Raw genomic sequence first — 19,272 nt, forward strand, 5'->3', positions numbered from 1 at the left:
GAAGGAGGAGGAGAGAGAGAGAGAGAAGGAGCAGGGGAGGAAAGGAAGGTGGGGAGCGGAGGCTTGTAAGTGGGTCGGGGTATCTGGGAGATTCATGGGGGTTGGGAGGATAGAATAGGCAGTGAAAAGAGCACCCATGGTGGATCACTCTCAGCACGGAAAACTGGAGAACTCAGAGATGTACCTTCCAAAATAAGTGGCTCAAGGGAAGCTGCGGAGCACCCACTCAAAATATTATCTTTTATATTAATCTCTGTAATATATAATGTCAACAGAAAGGTTGTTCTCTTGGCTGCACGTCACAAGCAAACCAATCTCAGAGCCCTTCGGCTAAAGTTTGACGACAAATAAGCCTCTAGGGGCAATGGCTAATATTTTGGGGCATCCAGAGTAGACAGCTGGTATCTGTTCGCCGTAAACTATTTACAATCAGTCCATGCAATCAAACATTTCTCCACACACAACACAAACAGTGAGACTTTTGCAGGTGTTTTAGACCCAGACGACACTTTGGCTAATCTCTACAGATAAATTAAAAAGCGGATAGCTGAGGCTTTTTGTGCCACGTAATTGGCCTCTTTTGATCTCCACACGGACTGTTTACCTGCAGGTTAACAAAGCCTGCTCATACATGACTGGTCCAACTGGAAACAAACACCCACGAGGCTTTGGTTTATTGTGGTTACAAACACACAGACACATGGACGTACCCAGTCAGGATGACAGTTAGATATGTTGTCATCACTCACAGACACCTGGCCCTGTGTGTCCATATGGAAGAGGGCTCAAGGCCATATGGCCTATGTTGTGTGTCTGGCCCAAACTGTGTTGGAGGCATGTCTGAGCTGGATATGAGTGTGTGCATAACAACACTGAAATATAATTGTTTTCCTTTTCTAAATCCATATCCCGGCTTAAGCCCACTCATTCTGTTGATCAGCAGGTCTTGTATTTCAATCCTCTAATTCAGACTTGTGATGCGCTTATTTAGTTTACTTTGAGCTTTTCCGCTCTCTCTCACACACAGACGCACACATGCACAGGGCGAGATGAAGTGTGTGACGTGAAGAATTTGTAATGTCCTGCGCCAGTTTGCCAGAAACTTGACCTACCTCTTGAAATGATGCAGTAAGACACATCAACTAAAATATTCATATATGTAAAACTTGCCACTATTACGTAGTTTGCTTTCATTTGTTTTTTACATTCCCATATAGATAAACAGCATCAAATCCAAACAAACCTGAACAGCCCAATGATTTGCCATTCCAATCGCATGACTCACTGAGAGAGTTTGCATAAATATATTAAACTCATGTTTAATCTTTCATATTGCATCGGTGAGTGCTTATCTCCCATTTGCCAAATGCACTGAGACGTGTGCAGAAGGAAACCTGTGCAGGACCAAAGGGAAGGATGTAACGAAGTCCGGCCTCGTAGATTGATGAACGATTAAATGAAATGAGCAAACGGTGCATTGGATGGAGGATGAGGGGAGGACAAGGATGGGGGGAGGGTGGGGAGGAAAGACACTGGCACCCCGCCAACGTTGACGAAAGCTGCTTAGCCCACCCAGTTGCCATGGATACAGTAAGGAGCAGCACCCGGAGAGAGAGAGAGAGAGAGAGAGAGAGAGAGAGAGAGGGAGGGAGGGAGGGAGGCAGGGAGAGAAAACCAGCAGGCATGCGTTAGAGTAAGTCAGAGTGGGAGTGAGAGGACCAGACAGCAGGGTGGAGAGAGAGGGTGAGTGTATGTGTTGCCAGAGAGAGACGGAGAGAGAGAGAGAGAGGATAGCAAGGCAGCTAGAGAGCTCGAGGGAGACGATAGAGTGGGAGTGATAGCGAGAGCTAGATAATGGAGGTGCAGTCTGAGTGCGTAGAGCCTCCTGTGGCCCCTCAGTGTGACCCCCAGCCCACTGGGAAGATCAACAAAGCTGCCTTCAAACTCTTCGGAAAGCGACGCACCGGCTCCGGAATGGCCAGCTTCTTCTCTTTCAGGAACAAAGGGGCCACAAACAGCGGGAGCAACGGGAATTCTGACAATGGGAATTCTTTGAATGGGAATGGCTCGGCGGCGGAGCTCGTTAGGAGTAAAACCCACGATGGACTAATAGGCTCAAACAACGACACTGATGGACAGAGAGGGGACGGACTCGCCAGCTTGGAGGTAGGACCGGTGAGGTCTCTCAGCAAATCGCTGAGTTTCTTCTCTCTACTCCGACGTGGGAGTTTTAGGTCGAGTGAAAATGGGGGGTCGGGACTTGTTAGAAGAGGGAGGGGCCTAAAGGGCTTCTTTAGCAGCATGCGATGGAGACGAAAGGAAAAAACTAACGAGGGAGATGGGGTAGAGGTGGAAGGTCACAAGGAGAAGGATGGGGATAGTACCGACTCTGAGAAGGTAAAGGATATTACTCTCACCCTTGAACCACCTCCGCATCATCACCAAGAGGATTGTGGTAATGCAGAGGCAGAGCCTAACCTCCAAGCAACAGAGACTCCCATTACTACTGTTACCATGACACCACCACACTGTGTTGCCATGACAGGGCCATCTGTTGAACCAGACTCCCCCGTTCCTTACACACCCACTGACTCGCCGCTGCGGCCGACCATTCAAAAAGCCAAAGCCTCAATTTCCAGCCTCACCCCCTCCCTTGCTTCGCCCCCCTTGGACCGCTGCAGCACGGGTGACCCACCCTCGGAACCATCGGTGGACAGACTCTGCTCTCTTCTCTTCAATGACGTCACATCCCTAAAGAGCTTTGATTCACTGACAGGCTGTGGGGACATTACTGCCGATGCAGACGATGAGGGTCCGGCGGGTAATGGGGGCAGTGGCACGAGCAGCAGCAGTAGTGGCGGAGGAGGGGGGCCTGTGGGAGCAAGTGTTGGGAGAGCTGTTGGTATCGCTAGTGCCACATCCCGTGGATCCCCGTCCAAACCGCCTCTACCTTCCCAGCTGAGCCAGCCCATCTTCTCTGTTTCCTTAAGCTCAGGGCATGCCTCCCTCCCAGCCAGGGCTCGGGCTCCACCTCCACCACAGCAGCACCCAGCTGGTAGTGGTGTGGTGGCTTACATGGGTGGAGGGGAAGAAATGGCAAGTCCAGAAGGAGTGGACGATGCAGACATGCAAGGGCTCTGGCACATGCTGCCCTCCACGGGGGACAACTCTCCGGCTTTGCCCAGATTGCACCAACCTCCCTCCACCACCCCTACTTCCACGTATCCCCCTCGCTCCAACCCCTCAAGCAGCCACCTTTCTCTAGCCTCCAGGATTTCGGAACGGAAGGTACCCCAGGTGAAGGCACTGGGGCTCAGCAAAATTCCAGTAGTCGGTGGAGCTGCAGTTCGGGCAGCTAAAAGCTCCCTCCCTCACACACATGGCCGCCATCCAACATCACCTGGGGAGAAAGAGCCACTCAGTGATGAGGGCTACTGGGACACACCCTCAGCAACACCCACAGCGACGCCTGATGAGAGCAGGCTGCAGCGTAACCAGAGGATGGCCCTATCACGCGACAGCTACTCTGGAGACCAACTGTATGACCTTTACAATGACCCTGAAGAGCATGAAGATGATGAAGAACAGGAGGGAGATGACGATCTAAACAGTACCCCTTCTCCATCTACTGAGTACAAACTGAGCCCCTCATCCCAGACATCTCCTCCTTCCTCCTCCTCCTCTTCTTCATTTCGATCGATGAAAGGCAGCGCCAGCCTTCCACGGGACTCCAAAATCCCAGTAAGCAACAAACAGTCATCACCGCCCCACTCTGTGAGCCAGTCAGCCCTGTCGTCCGTTCTGGAGGCTGAATCCCAACCACCAAAGACCGAAGCGCCTCCCCCAGTACGCACCAGAATCCCTGTATCCAAGGTGCCTGTCCGTCGATCTGGAAACAAACCCGGCAGCAGAGGAACTGCCCACAAGAAGTAGTTTCTGTCAAACTGGTAGTTCTCCCCCACTAATGTCTGGACTTGAGTTTGTACCTTTCTACAGTGCGGTTTATGCACAGCCAAAAGTTTTCCCAGACGCAGAAAAATGTTGAGCTGTGGAGTTAACAGCCTATAAATTCCTCTGAAATCCTAAAAGCACTCACTCCTCAAGTGTTTTGGCTTACGACGACTAGAATGAGTGGGTTTGTTCACTTGAGAAAGTCACGAGGAGACTCCAAAAAGCTGGGTTCACACTTCATGGCCCCTCGCAGGATCATTGGAGGTTGACTCTTGACAATCCATGGCCATGCAATAGACACCTTTGCCTTGTAACTTCCTGGAAAAGCTCCTGACCTACTGACACTTTGATTCAGCTCAAGACTGCACACTGCGATAAAGAGGGAAAAAAACAGCAGAGCACCTTTTTTATATCTCTTGTTTTTCTTATGGAATTCCAAATCGCATAACTCAATTTGCTCAGAAGGACCTAATCTAAATTAAGTTTTTCTTTTTGTTTTGGGTTTGTCATCTTGTCTAATCAGTAACAAAGTACCTCCTAATCCTCTGAATTTAGAGCCAAAGTTTGAAAAAACTGTTTTCATTTCACGTCCTCTAATAGTCTGGAATAAACTCAACAACATCCACAGCCTGGGATGACCCACATTTTTTTGTTTCGCTGTTGTATGTGTATTTTACTTTTAGCTCTTCTTGTGACTGTGCATATTTCTAAATGAATTCTGAGATCTGAACTGGTTGTAAAACTTTGCAGCTACAAATACAGGAAAGCTTCTCTGCAGAAGGCTCCAGTTTGTTGACTGGTAAATAATTTTATTTTGGAAGTTTGGATTCAGCCTGTGACATTTGGATCTGCATCACTACATCACTGGAAGTACATCCATCCATCAACCTCGGGGATTTACAAGTGTTAAGCTACAGATGGAAACCTGGAAAACTATCGCAATATTTATACCTGGAGGGATCGCTTGCACTGACATAACACACGGACACACACACAACAAATTGTGTAAAAACCTTTTTTCTCCATCTCTGCATGCAGTGCCACACACACGCACCCGGCACAAAGGTCAGGAACATCATCTAACACTGAAGGATCTAAGACACACACTGTTCAGCCTTTGGTACTTTCTTCGTAGCTACACTGGATGACTTTCTTCTCTAAAGACACATGCACTAACAACTATTTTTTTCTAGTTAGTACTTTCTCCTTCACTGGATTTCATACTGTTTTGTAAGCCCCGTTTTCCTAGGTCACATTGCACAGATCTTAAACTGTGATTGCACCAGCTTCTCTATACTCTGCTCTCTATCCGTAAAATCTGGGGACTGATGCTAACTCAGAGCAGAGTCCTTCACCCCCATTTCCGGGCTTTTGTACTTGTCGTACAACCTCATTCTAGGAACCGCTGTTAGCTGCGTGTGAATCTGAATGTAGCTTGACATCATTGTAGATCATTGGTCAGCATATATTTTCCCCTGTGTTGGTGTGTTTTCCTCTTTGTCCCTCTTTTTGTGGGGGCAAGACAATGGGCGGAGTCCACTGTTTTCTAAGTCCCCCAGTGTTTTGTAAAACGGAGACAAGCTACTGCACAGTGTGTGCACTTGTATTAAGAATGAGTAGTGTGTGTTGCAGTCCTAAAGGGCCTTTGTCAGTGACTCAGTGAGGCAAGTTACTGGGGGCAGAGTGTTCTCCACCCTTTAGATGAAAGAGAGGGGTTCTCATTGGAAAAGGCAAGTTTTCTCTAATCCGAGCCACAAGGGGTTCCAATGACATTTGAGGGACGTTCTAGTTCATGATAGCTTTCCATCTGGTTTAGGAGCCGATGATTGATCCACAACGCTGCTCCAGGTTCAGGTATCTTTTCAGCCTCCTGATGGTGTAGCATAGAACAGGCCCTGGAGTAACCTGATCCCAGGTCTGCGGCGAGAGTATTTCTCACCCAGAGGAAAGGGCAGAGTAAAGGTCACTTGGAGAGCCGAGGATGATCACGTCCGTTCATGTCTTTTTGAATTTACGGTAGCATGCAATCAATTTCATTCATCCTCCCTCTGAGTTGAGGAAGGGATTGAAAGAAATCAGGTGGAAAAATGGGTGGAGTAATGTACAGGGTGGGCAAAAATATAAACCATCACGCCTGATAAAAAATGTGTGATACTTTTGGTTTGCTGACGAAAACAGTTCGCTGAGTGGTACAAAAATCACAATTATAACTCCCTGTGAATGGGAAACCACACAATCAAATGGTTGAACTAGACAAGAATTTATCATGACATTTTATATATTTAACAGGTTTTGTTCAAATCCTTGGTTAATGAATTTGTTGACTGTGATCTGTTGCGCCACTGCACAGGGATGACACCAAACATGGAGGCCAGCATATTGCCATGTGGCTCAGCTCCCTCTGTTTTTGTTTTCTCTCCTTCCTCTCCTACACACTGAGCCTCCATGTGATCACTGCATTGAAAACATAGTTATGTTTTTTATTTGTTATCTTTATTTAACCATCTGTTCACAGTGTGAAATCCTTTCACTTTTCTTATTTAATGAATAAAACTGTGTTTGCGCTGACAAACGAGCTCATGACTCTTTGTAACCACGTTTACGGATTCCATTAATGCCGGCAGCTTCATGTGCTTAATCATGTACTTATAGACGGAGAGAAACAAGACTGAGCCCTTCTCTCCTTCACTCCCCCTCCTCCATCCTTCACACCAACACATCCTGGGGGCTCCGATCCCCAAAGGGACACAGGCTGTGGATTGGGGAGAAACAGAGAAACAGAGATGCTTTTTGTTGATGTGTGGCGTGTTGCATTTTTGTTGTGGAGCCACACTTGCAAAGAGCGCCGCTTGGCTTGGGCATAATAGGTTATCAATAGATTTTATTGATTGCTGGGGTGAAAGCCTGATGGATGTGTCATTGTCTGCTGTTGGACTCCAGAGGGGTAAAAGGAAAAATATATGCGGGGACGGGGACAGACGCGCAACATGACAACAAAGAAGCAGCTGACACACAGCTGATCAATGTGGAAACGGAACCTGGGCATGTGTGTGTGTGTGTGTGTGTGTGTGTGTGTGTGTGTGTGCGCGTGCATAATAAACATGAAATCGAAGGTCTCCTCATTTCAAGAAGACACATGTTGCTGTAAACAGATCACATGTTGTTGTGTTGTGGGTGCAGCACATGAAGCGTATTAGGAGGAGGATTTGGTGCAGTGCGAATCCCCTTTGTAATGGTGCAGCAACACCCCCCCCTCCCCTCTTTCTACTCAGCTTCCTCTCTGTGTTCCTGCACGCTGAGGTCTGTGTAAAAGCCCTTACGTAAGACCATAACTCACTTTTTACCAGCCCACCACATCAAAGCTATAGCCATGCTGACAGGGAGGATGGTGCACGCCGGTGCGCGCATGTGTGTTTGGCTGATCTCATCATTTAATCCGCCGCTGCTTTGGTGCTGCGTGTGGACATTCGCTCTCATTGTGTGTGTTTGTGCGTTCGTTTTTGTGCATAAATCTGATGTGCGTGCACGACAGGGAGGATTTACTTTGTGCTTGAACACAGGAAATGTTGTGTAAAGCACTGAAGAAGAGAACAAGAGGTTTGTTCAGGTGCGAGTAGGCGTCAGTGGTCTTAAATGAAGCCTTTATTTAGCCTTTGTGACTTTTGATAAACAGCAGCCATGGGGCACTAATGATGAGATGGTATTCAGATGTTAAAGCAGATGTGTTTATATCAACACAATTTGTGCCAAATAACAACACACTAATGTGCTTCTAGAAGGACCCCACATTTTATGTTACTTCTAACGCAACAAGATTTCCATTGAATTTTCAAACACATTGACTGTGTCCAATATAATTGCACAACTTATTTGAACAATCATACTTGAGATGTATCTCTGTGTGGAGTTTGCTCGGAAAAGTGTTTCAAGGATTTTCTTGTTTGTGGCTTCTTTTTGCTGGAAAAGAGGAAAGGAGTTTTAAATTGTTATTCGCTTTATCAGTTTCTAAAAAGCTATAAAAAATCCATATTATAAATTTGTATTTACTACTGAGTACATATTTAGTGGGATATTACAGTAATTATTTAAAAAACTATATTGTAATAGCATTCAACTAGAGCCTTTAAGAAAACTTCACAGCATTACAAAATACAGGATATTTATATTTTACAATTGGCCGCAATAAGTTACATAAGAGAATTTAGAATAAAAACCACAGGAACACATTTAAGTTTAGTTCATGTGTGTGTGTGTGTGTGTGTGTGTGTGTGTGTGTGTGTGTGTGTGTGTGTGTGTGTGTGTGTGATGGAGCCTTGAGCACCATTCAAAAAAGCTGTACCCCACATTCTGCATGGCAGCCTCTCTCCAGTTGTTCCCATAGTTACTCCACTAGGTCAACCAATGAAAAGAGGGGGCCGGGCAGGAAGGAGGATGGGAGAGTGCTGGGTCTCTGTACACTGCCAGAGACGTGACTGGAGCTGAACTGGTGCAGCTTATTTCTACAAATAAACACATACAAACATGGCGTCGCCGATGTTGCACCGCCATGTTTTTCCAGTAGCACATTTATGTTACCTGAAGGCAACTGTAGGTTAATTTACATACTTGGAAGCGGAGGGGGAGGGGAGTCAGTTGGATGTAGTGTGCAACTTCACCACTAGACCTTACACGGGTTCTTTAATAATCCATCAACAGAATCTTTTAGTAAATGAGTAATTCAGATTCATCCTTTAAACAGGGTTCTGACCTTTAGCACACATCCTCCACTCTCATCAATTCCTCGCTTCTACTCTGCACCACCTTAAACCTCATGAGCAGCCGCCACCACCATCATTTCCTTTTCTGTCCATTCTCTCTCTGTTGGTGTTGTTTTGTTTTCATCCCGTGTCCTGCCTCTCCTCTCTCGCTCTCCCCTCCATGAAGCTGCATGGTCCCTCCGTGTTGTGTAATCCTCCCACTTGTCAATAATTCATCAGCATACGACCTTTTGGAATGTACACACACTGTGATAGAACTGAGCATGCAGCAGAATGCGATGCTGGGCTAAGGTTTCCTTCTTCAGAGGGGAATACAGGTAAACCTGGTTTAGACTGGTGAACAAGGGCGGTAAAAACAACACGGGACCAGGGTCACTTGGCTCTTGGCACATCTCTATAGTGAAAGATTTTCTGTTTTAAAAAAGGATAAAAATGGCAGGAAAGTAGATATTTGAATTAAGTTCCAATACTGAAATGGAGCATGTGAGCAACAAAACAGAATGTGAATTTAATTATGAGTCACAAGATGAATGATGAGGGACATTTTACGATTTGAGGTCAGAGTTAATGGTCTGATACGTAACGGACTGTGCTGAAACATTTGTGAGATGCACAAATGGTCCTGTTTTTTTTAATCCCACTACTGAAAATTGTAACTACATTTTACTATTGCAACAATTGAAAATGCTTCACCTGTGTGATTGTGTGTTTGTTGTGGTGTATATTCCAGGAAACAGAATCGTCTTTCCAAAGAACCCCCCTCATGAATGGACTGAGACGTCATCTGTTTATATACAGAGACAAACCTGATGACGGAGGACAATGTAGACAATGTTTGACGAAAGTGATTTTGGAAACTCCAAACTGGTCATTCTGGTTCTCTGTGGCTCAGGGGATATGGGTGAACACCCTTCGTCTCTCGCCTGCCGTGAAAATAACCCAATGTCACACAACAGTGAAGATGGTGTAGATTTCTTTTGTTCTCTCTATCTCTAGCTCATTCTCAAAGCGGGTTAGATTCTGGGATGCATGCATATTACATTCTGTAGCATGCAACATGAAGAAACTTTATCCGTCTTCACTTCTCCCACCCAAGATTTGAGTGTTATTGTCAAACTGTTGGCAGACTGTGAGAATACATATAGATATAAAAAAAATCTGCTCCGTTTTTCCTGAATTTACTTCATATTTATCTCGGAATTCTGAGAAAATGCGAGCCTCTCTTGGGATTTTGAAATAGGCTATCTCGGATATTATGAAAAACTCAAGCAGATTTTTTTTTTTCTCAAATAAGAAAATAGTCCGTTCTTGATTCTTGTTGTTCTGGGTTTGTACCCTCATGGTTGAATGCACTTATTGTAAGTCGCTTTGGATAAAAGCGTCGGCTAAATGAAATGTAATGTTAAAATGAATGCAACACGCTTTAATGCCTGGTTTCAGTTAAGTTGCAAATATAAGTTATCTAATGCAATCCCAGACAATCTTAACTGCAGCCTTCAGTGAACTTTCCCCCAGTAAAGATCAAAACTGCACCCAGAGGACATTTGTCATTGTTGATAGGATGATGAAACGCTTGCTTTCTACACCAGTGATGTTCCAGTTTGCAAGAACAAAATGCACAGGTTAAAATAGTTTTTCACTCACAGTTTAATTCCCATATGTTCCAATTTTTAGCTTTGGTGTTCACTGGTAATCACAGTGCTGGACCGTATAGGGGTCATACCTTTCATTGCGAATACTTCCCGATAAAAAAGGTACAATGATCACATCGGTTTGCAGCGTGCAGGACATGACTTCATGGAAAAAGGCCAGAAACGAGTCGAAACAGAAAAACCAAGCTGTCGTAAAAATAAAAACACCATAGCCATTCAAATTATATTTTTGATCATTTTGTACCCAGAAAATGATAACAAGAGCCCCTACAGCACATTAAAGCACACAAAATAAAATATACAATATATTAACATAATATAAATGAGAAATAAAACATCAAAACCCTCCACCACCTTATTGACCATCCTATCACCTACTTAGGAGCAGCCTCACATCCAATTTGACTTGTGGTTTGGATCAAACAACGGACTTCTCAGGAAGACGTCTCAATACATCAGTTGCAGGGTGATTTACTTCTTTAGTTAGGTCTAATTTGCAGTGGATTATGGGTAAAATTAAGGCTGTTTTTAAAAACCAAAATAGATGGCTGACCATGAAACCTCACCATTAGGCTCAATTAAACAGCTAAATGACACTTTACAAGACAATATGCTGTGGTTAACAATATGGCATAGGTTGTTACCATGGAAACGTGGCTCTTAGCTGTGCATTAAAATAACTTAAATTCAGTTTATCTTGAGTTTTGATGAGCTATGTGTAATATTGTATGGATTAAAGGACAAATTGACCCTTGTTCCACACTACACACCAATGGCACACATGAGAATGGTCTTTTAATCCTCTGCCATTGTGCAACCGTTCAGAGAAAAGTCCCTGCCATGACAACACGGCCTCCGCCTAAACCAAACATGTCTCCACCTTGTTCAGGTTGGAGCCCCAAGTTATTTCATGAGCAAGAACAAGAAATGTGAGATAGTAAGAAATTGATGGATGATGTCTTGTCAAATATAAGTAAAAGAAAATAAACTCTGCACTTCATTGTGTTTTTCAGTAACTGTTTGCTCTCTTGAACACACACAGCAGTGGTTCAGTCCAGAATCTACAGGTTCCCCTTTCATTCATCTTGGCGGACCCTGAATATCCACAGTGATATAAGTGTACAGTATATCCTTCACAATCTCCTTGACTGTGTAGTTGAGGGAGTTAATCCCATCTTGATCCATGGTGCTCTGGGTTTGGCTTAATTTGCCGGGGTTCTCTGGATTTTGCTCATTGTGCAAGTCTCTCTCGTGTTTGATCATCTTGTACTTTCCCGTCAAAAGGTCGGGGCGAGAAATCGACATCCCGCGGACGCTGATCCGCCCGTAGATATCGTCGTCCTCGCCGCCCCAGCCCCAGTAAGTGTTCGGGAAGCCGTTGATCTTTAGGTACTGGTCCTTGGACAGCGAGGAAACCCCACCAAAGAAGGAGTTGTACGGTAGCTGGAAATTAAATTTGTCCATCGCCACAGCCAGGTGTCTGGGATTGTCGAAACACCTGTAAAGGTTGCGGTCGTTCATGGGAATCAGGTCTATGTCAGAGAAGACAAAGCAATTATAATCGTAATCCTTCAGGGCTTCCACATAACCCACATTCATCAGTTTAGCCCGGTTAAACACTCCCTCCCCATCCTGGTTGATGAGATACACGCCATAATCCAACTGCTGCCTCAGCAAGATAGGATGGAGGTAGTAGAGCCAGTAATTCAGGTGCTCGTGTCGGTTTCGGAATGGAATGATAACTGCAACCTACACAGATGAAATAACTTAGTCAGCAGGGCAAATACAAATTATCTAAGAATGTGGATTGACGTGCCCTATCCAGCATGGGACATGAAATCAAAAAATAAAATATAAATTAAATGTACAAATATAGTCTACATAAAACCGACACAAAACTGTAATTCTTTTTGATACATTTTTTTTACGGGTTGTAAAAGTATTATAGACATATGTCATTTAGCAGTAAATTGCAGACGTTATTTTGTAGTTAGTAAGTATCAAAAGCACAAATATTTTTTCGGTGAGTATTGGTTACAGTCAGATTTTTTTTATCCAACCTGGGACAGCAAATAAAAATAAAATAAATACAAATACATTCAACATAAACAGTTTTTAATGAAAAACTAAACCTAAATATAGTAATCTGTCTGTGTGTGTGTGTAGAGGTTAGAAGTTATCGAGCGCAAAAGTTTTCTATGTGATTTCTTTCTTTAGAAAAACTGTTCTCGTGACATGAAACCCATTGCTGATTTGCTCATGACGATCGCAGATGTGTGATTTCACAAATAAATATAAAATCAAAAACTGATCCCCTGACTTTTGACACCTGTTTGTAGAACTACCCCTCCAGAATATTGAAGTCTTCACCTACCTTGTGTTTGGAGACACAGTCCGGGGGATGGTAGCGGCCTCCCTCCCGCAGAGGGGAGCTCACCTTCCGCCTCACCTCATCCAGAGTCAGCTTGTGACTGAACTCCACGGCGAGGGGCCCGACGAGATCCGGGGGGTTATCGGGGCACGGCTGTGTACTGTGCGCCGGCGTGGTCCCCTCCTCCTCCTCCTCCCGGGGGACACTCGGGGCTGGGGTCCTCATCTTCAGCTGCACCTGTTGAACACCTGCCTGCGTCTCCAGCGTGTCGTTCCCAGCGGACCCCCCGTGCTGACGCCGGGTCAGGGGGTTGAAGGTGAGGGTCCCGTTGTACAGCAGCAGCAGCCCAAAGAAAGACGCACTGAGGAAACCAAACAGTGTGAGGATTTTAAACACTTTCTTAAGCGTCGTTGCGTCACCTCCTCCAAATCGAGGAGGACACTGGAACCCTGGGATCTGCATTTCTCTTTGCGAGTCAAACACAATGACCAACGACACACCAGACAGGTGTCTTTTGTACTCACCTGCTTCCTGGTTCAAGGAGGCAGTTCAGGACCCACACATGTTCTTCACAATTATAAATGTATTTATAAAGCCAGTGACTGGTTTAGTAAGAAAAATGCGTCAGTGTTTCTGAGAGAATAGTATATATATCATGTTTTAATCCATTTCTATATATTCTCCAAGTACTTTAAAACTTTTTTTTAATCTATTTTATTTAGCAAAAACAAAACAGAAACATAATGTAGCCCATAAACAGCCTGATTCTGTTATGGTTGACACTTTTTTACGTTTTCACAGTAAAGTCAACTAAGAGGAAAATATTGGTGAAAAGCAGTAAAAAGCAGTGTAAGGCCTGATGCTGTGAATTCAAGAGCATGTCAATAGTCCCTGTGTGTAGCCAAACTGCGCCCTCTACTGGTGTGAGATTGATTGTGCTGCTTTTCATTGGGGACTTCTGTTCCACTTGAAGGACAAGGAAGATATTTTAAAAAGTTCAAATAGACAATAAAAAAAAAAGCAAAAATTCCAAGGATTATTATTTTACTGCACAGCAAAGAATAGTTTACTCGGGTCATGAATAAAGGTAAAAAGGAAAACTGAAAAAGCAAATTCAATATGTGAAGAGATTATTCGAAAAAGGTAAAGTGAAAAACTGACATAGGTAAAATTTGAAATGCTCAAACTGAAAGATGAAATTGTAAAGATGAAATAGAAATGGAAATAAGAAAAGGGAAACATCTAAAATGAAACTCACTTTACTGATCGACATTTGACATTTTAAACTTCATCTTTATCATTTTTTCACCAGGCATTTTCCATTTGGCGTTTCAATCTGTGTGTAAATAAAGAGATGCGGTCCAAAGGCTGGTGGGAGGGTTTGAAAGTGTAATTTTAATAAGATATCCCCTTAGTGCATTTTCACGAGTTAATAATCTCCTGAATACAGTAGAACAGAGCAGATTCTTTTCTCAAGTGAATGCAATACACTTCCGTCCTCATGTATCCAGTCTCACTATTAAGTAGCAAGTTCCAAACATACTGTAATTCAAACTTTCCTACAAAGTTAATACGTTAAAATACTAGTTTGACACGGTAAAATCAAGATCACTAATCATGTTAACACCCGGCTCACTTATAGCCTATGTGAATACTTAAAAATCATATCCAGTTACCTTATTGAATATGGACTTAATCATTCTCTCCTATCAAAAGTTACATATAATCTTTTAGGCTGTATTTTAGACCAGCCACATTATTTGCACCCCCTCCAAAGTGCCCAGATCATGACCAACCATCAGGCGACTAGCCCCACGTCCCTGACACCCACCAGTGACTGGGTGTTAGGGGTCTGCTGGGGTCAGGGCCTTCTTATGTGGACTTCACCTTTGGCATTAGCCATAGCAAAGCCAGTTAGAGGATAGAGCGCATACAAAAAATAAATAGTTACTAGTCCCTTTATGTACGTCCCTTTAACTGCAAGACCAGCTGGCCCCCTTTTTTGATGCTATTTGCTGAGTATCAACAAGAGGGGAGCATCATATATGCTGGGGTCTTACAGTTTGTGGCCACTACCCCCTGATTGGACAGTTAGAGTAAAGATGTGTCGGTTAACCAATAACAAAGTCCGTTAGAGGCCTTCGCTCACACTCATGGTGCTGGAGTTACATCCAGTAACTACTATTTCTTATGACTTGACATGGTGTCCATTCCAGGGTTCACTGATGCTAAGTGAGGCCTGCAGTGTATTCCCATGCCCCGTATTCTATCTGCTGATTATATGTACGTAAGCCATAGCATTAAGTAATAAGTAGTGTTACTGACACTAGTAAAATAAGCAAACGTTCCCACATTCCCTGACATTTTCCCAGGACTTTGATGGAATAATGCTTTCTGTCACCATGGGGATTCCGCTTTGTTTTCATTACTGCCTCAGTTATGTGATATGCAGTACACGGTTAATATGTTGACATTAGACTCAAATTAACTCGGGTTCTCGGGGGTGGAACAGCCTGAAGAGCCGAGCCAAGATGTTACGAGACGCTGTTTGCTCAAAAAACGCAGTCCTGTGTAACAGATTTCTTACAGCAACTGTAAAAGCTGAACTATTTAACCCCTTAGAAACCAGAATAAACGGGCACTTTCCCAGCCTTGTCAATTTTATCCTCTGCTTGTGGTCGATGTTCGAGAGGTTAGTGAGGAGGAATTTAATTTCTAGATTATTAATCTGTTGTAAATGTAAACTTTGAAAGGTAATTAAATGAACTTTTAAATGAACTTTTTTTAGTTCAAAGAAAGTTTTGCTGCAAACAGATGTGTATTTAGAATAAGAAAGAGTAAATTCACGAGACACCTAGGGGAACACGTGGGGTTATTTCTTGGGAGGCCGCAAGTGATTCTGCTGCCAAACTTTGAATGGACAACATGTGCGAGTCCACCTACGAGTGCAGTTTAGCATATAACCACTAGAGGGTAGTCCTGTATCACCAATAAACAATTGACATGTAAGCCACAATGTAGTGAAAAGGGAATTAGAGCATCCAAAACACACACACACACATATATTTATATACACACATACACATTACATGCAAACCCATTTATGTGAGTGTTCCTGTACACACACATATTTATACATCTCTTTTTGCAAGAATCCTTCTTTCCCTTCTTAACCACACACTTTTGGGATAAATGTGCCACTGTTTGTAGAGAAACCTGATCCCAACGCCTCTATAGAAGGAATCCAGCTTTGGTTTGAACAATTTAATCGAATTTCTTTCTTTCTCTTCCACCTCCACCCACTTCTCTCTTTTGCTTACTTTTGCTGCTCCCACCGATTTGACTTTTAAGAAGGAGAGAGATACCTACAGAGAGACGTTCACATGCAGAGTAGGAAGCTCGTTGGACGGACTTCCAATCAAACACAGAGCTACGCAAGACCGGTGCACCCCTGCTGCAGATTCAGCCGCACACTGTGGCATCCCCTTTGGAGCGGGGCGGGCCTGCCTTTTCTTGGGACGTTTTTCTTGGCGTGCATGCTTGTGGTGTCAGAGAGACATCTGTGCCTGTATAATTTCTTAATTAAATAGATGAGACAGAATTGTAAAACAAGTGCTTTGACTCTTTCATGCAACCATTGATTTTCTGTTTCAGGCTTAGTCAAAAAGTACTTTTTGTTTAGATAATTATCTGTACACCACTGACACGCAGATGCTGTTTATTTATGCAAATACCAGGACTTTCTCACACTCATGTGGACTTATTTTCAAATGGGTCACACTCTATTTGATACTGAAACAATTGTGAATAGCATGGCAGAGACGGCAGTGGTGCCAAGAATAGAATAAAAACACTAGGGCTGTGGTGGAGAAGACACAAAGCATTGTTTTAAAATACATATATACTGTATATGTAACATGCTTTTGTACATTTTCTCATTTTAAATGTCAAAAGTATCAGATACAGTTTTAGTCGAGAGTCGACACTCAGAAAATATCCAGAGCAAGAGCAAGAGCAAGAGCCAGGCCATCGCATCTATTTTCCCTCTCCATTCACAATGTGAATAAATTGCATACATTCAGTGTATTATTATTTGCAGTCATATCGACAGACATGAACACACACACACACAGACACACACGCATGAACATTTATACTCAACCACAGCTCTTAAAACAGCCCTTACAGCCGAGAGAACTCAGCAGTTTAGTGAAACATGATGCCCAGACCATAAAAGTGTGTATGTGTTTGTCTGTGTGTGTGTGTGTGAGTGTGCTTGGTTTTGAGTGGTCTCAGCTGTGTGGGACGCACCGCAATGACAGCCAATCAGAGCTAATTCAGAATCAGAGTGGTTTTGATGGCTCCACGTTCTATACGAGGGAACAAAGTAGTGTGTGAGTGTGTGTGTGTGTGTGTGTGTGTGTGTGTGTGTGTGCATGCGTGCACACCTCTCAACCTTCCTCTGTACTCCACCTGCTTCTCATTGCCCAAATGGTCTGGCAAAATCGGCTTTTTGAAATATTAGCATTTGTATACCACGGCTTTTATTTCACAGGCACAAAACGATGGAAATAAAGTTGAATTTGAATTTGAATAGAAAAATAATCAAATAATATACATTTAAAAGCTCTTTTTGTCTCCTTTTTCGAGGGAACTGGATGTTTCTCACTTTTCTTTTTCAAGTTTAATATTCAAGGCACAGTTGTCAGCTGTCAGTTTAAATGTGAAATGTCCTCCTTGGTGACAAATTATACGTCGAAAAAACCACATAAAGTGTCATGGTGTAGTATTTTCCCGCAGAACAGCCTCACTGGGCCTCGTCATTGATTCTACGAGTCTCTGAAATTCTGCTGGATGTGACGGAACACCATTCTTCCTATAGATATTCTCATATGTAGTGTTTTAATGATGGATTTGGAGAGCACCATCTAAATTCGGTCTAAAATCTCCCATGGGTTTTTCTTTCAGATCAGTTCAAGTGCAGATGTGGTGACTGTGAAGGCCATTTCATACTTTGTCATCTCTCTCTGGATGAGGACCCTGTCATCCAGTTTCTCCACTCATTTTTCACTTTGTTCCTTTCATTTATTTTCACCTGTCTTTCTATTGATCACGATCAGTTAAATCAGCCCTGACTCACAACTCTTCCTCGTGTCCTTCCTCTCCTTTTCTGAGATATCCGAACTTTGCGTCACACTACGCAGCTCAATTCAGACACTGTGTATAAAGATAGATCCATAAAAAGTGAAGCCAAAGCCCCTGGTGGCTGGCTGCGGTATAGGTCATAAATCCTCCTCCTCCATAAAAGCCAAAAGTGCATGTGAAACGATTACAACGTTTGGTTGTAATTAGTTATTTTGATTATATAAAAACAGGGTGAACTGTTATGATTCTGATCCGATCTTTAGAAGGAATATTTAATTAATCTGTTTGGACTCTTTGTGTTTATGGACCTTTAAGTGGTTGTTTACCTTGTGGTTGTTTTTTTTTTGGATTGAGTTTTTTTTTTGTTCTCGTGTATTCAGTTATTTCCTGTTTTATTTTGTTACTCACCCCTGTGTCTCATTTCAGTGCACGTCTACTTCCTGTCTTTGTCTGGTTTCCCTCCTCTGTGGATTTCCTGCCCATATGAGATACACCTGTCGTGGTAACCTAACCCTGTGTCTCTGTCACCTCGTCGCCAGTTCGTCTGGTTTCGCTGTGTCGTGCGTTTCAGCCTTTTTCTATTTTCCTCGTGTTTCTGTGTGTGTTGATTGTTGAACTTTGATTTCGACCCTGCTCTTTTGATTCTGTACCTTTGCCTGAACTTTGAGTCATCTGCATTCACAAGATGGCTGATGGGATAATTTTGGCTTCATTTCTGGATAGTGGGAGGAAGTGAAGACATGTTGACCATCTTTATATACAGTCAAGAGACAAAACTTGTAAAATTATGTACATACAGTAAATTACACACATCTTTTGGGTCAATGTAGCACCGGTGAAATTCTGGATTAACTACACCCAGGGGTAAAAAGACAATGGATTTTTATGTTATATTTTAATATTACTGTCGGGTTTATTTGTACAAACTAAGGTATTTAATACAAGGTTGTAAACTGTTTTTATTAACTCTAAATCCTTGTAAACATTGTGTACATGTCACTATGTCTCACTAGTGTTACTGATTGTTTTTAATATGTGAGTCCTGTGCAGGTTTGAATGTCCTACCCCTTGTTTTGTAGCACAATGTTTTAAAGTAAACTTGTGCATGAACTGTTCTGTCAATAAGTGAAGCAAGCATAGAACATTAAGTCATATCAGCTGAGAGTGAGTGTGACTGTTTCGAAGACATGTCATCCTGCATTGTTAGCGCTGCACCGACATTAATGACAAGGAAAATCAAAATAAAGTCTATTTTTGTTGACCAACGAGTCATGGTGCATTACTGTCCCCAAAGGCTGTATTTATCTTCAGTGGTCTGAGCCGCCAAGACCCTAACAATGAAATATTTGGACAGGAACAGGAGACCTCATCCTTCATGGTTACAGAAATGGCTTCT

At 43.2% G+C, this 19,272-nt stretch overlaps 2 protein-coding genes across 3 annotated transcripts; one reads left to right on the forward strand and one right to left on the reverse strand.

Moving 5' to 3' along the window:
* Positions 1-1,624: 1,624 nt before the first annotated feature.
* Positions 1,625-6,523, forward strand: amer2 (APC membrane recruitment protein 2). 2 transcript variants are annotated; one of them, XM_034572030.1, is made up of 2 exons: positions 1,625-1,644; positions 1,776-6,523. In XM_034572030.1, exon 2 carries the CDS (start codon positions 1,855-1,857, stop codon positions 3,931-3,933), a length of 2,079 nt encoding a protein of 692 aa, XP_034427921.1. In that variant the 5' UTR covers positions 1,625-1,644; positions 1,776-1,854; the 3' UTR covers positions 3,934-6,523. The 2 variants fall into 2 exon arrangements, with proteins under 2 accessions (XP_034427921.1, XP_034427920.1); XM_034572029.1 differs by having other exon boundaries at positions 1,630-1,648; positions 1,762-6,523.
* A 4,155-nt stretch (positions 6,524-10,678) lies between these two features.
* LOC117753741 (beta-1,4-galactosyltransferase 1-like) lies at positions 10,679-13,234 on the reverse strand. Its single transcript, XM_034572032.1, has 3 exons — positions 12,735-13,234; positions 11,005-12,109; positions 10,679-10,908 (listed from the first exon to the last, which is right to left on the reverse strand). The coding sequence occupies exons 1-2, from the start codon at positions 13,191-13,193 to the stop codon at positions 11,441-11,443; spliced, it is 1,128 nt and encodes a 375-aa protein (XP_034427923.1). The 5' UTR covers positions 13,194-13,234; the 3' UTR covers positions 10,679-10,908; positions 11,005-11,440.
* Positions 13,235-19,272: the final 6,038 nt, after the last annotated feature.

The sequence above is a fragment of the Hippoglossus hippoglossus genome, chromosome 20 (assembly GCF_009819705.1).
Source record: "Hippoglossus hippoglossus isolate fHipHip1 chromosome 20, fHipHip1.pri, whole genome shotgun sequence".
In the NCBI taxonomy this organism is placed as follows: Eukaryota; Metazoa; Chordata; class Actinopteri; order Pleuronectiformes; family Pleuronectidae; genus Hippoglossus; species Hippoglossus hippoglossus.

What these genes read in the sequence shown, in the direction of transcription:
- amer2 (XM_034572030.1), top strand. Translation starts at nt 1,855, where the DNA reads ATGGAGGTGCAGTCTGAGTGCGTAGAGCCTCCTGTGGCCCCTCAGTGT.
- LOC117753741 (XM_034572032.1), bottom strand. Translation starts at nt 13,193, where the DNA reads ATGCAGATCCCAGGGTTCCAGTGTCCTCCTCGATTTGGAGGAGGTGAC. An exon ending in ACTGTGTCTCCAAACACAAG is followed by an intron (nt 12,110 to 12,734) that starts GTAGGTGAAGAC and finishes TCATCTGTGTAG; the next exon opens with GTTGCAGTTATCATTCCATT.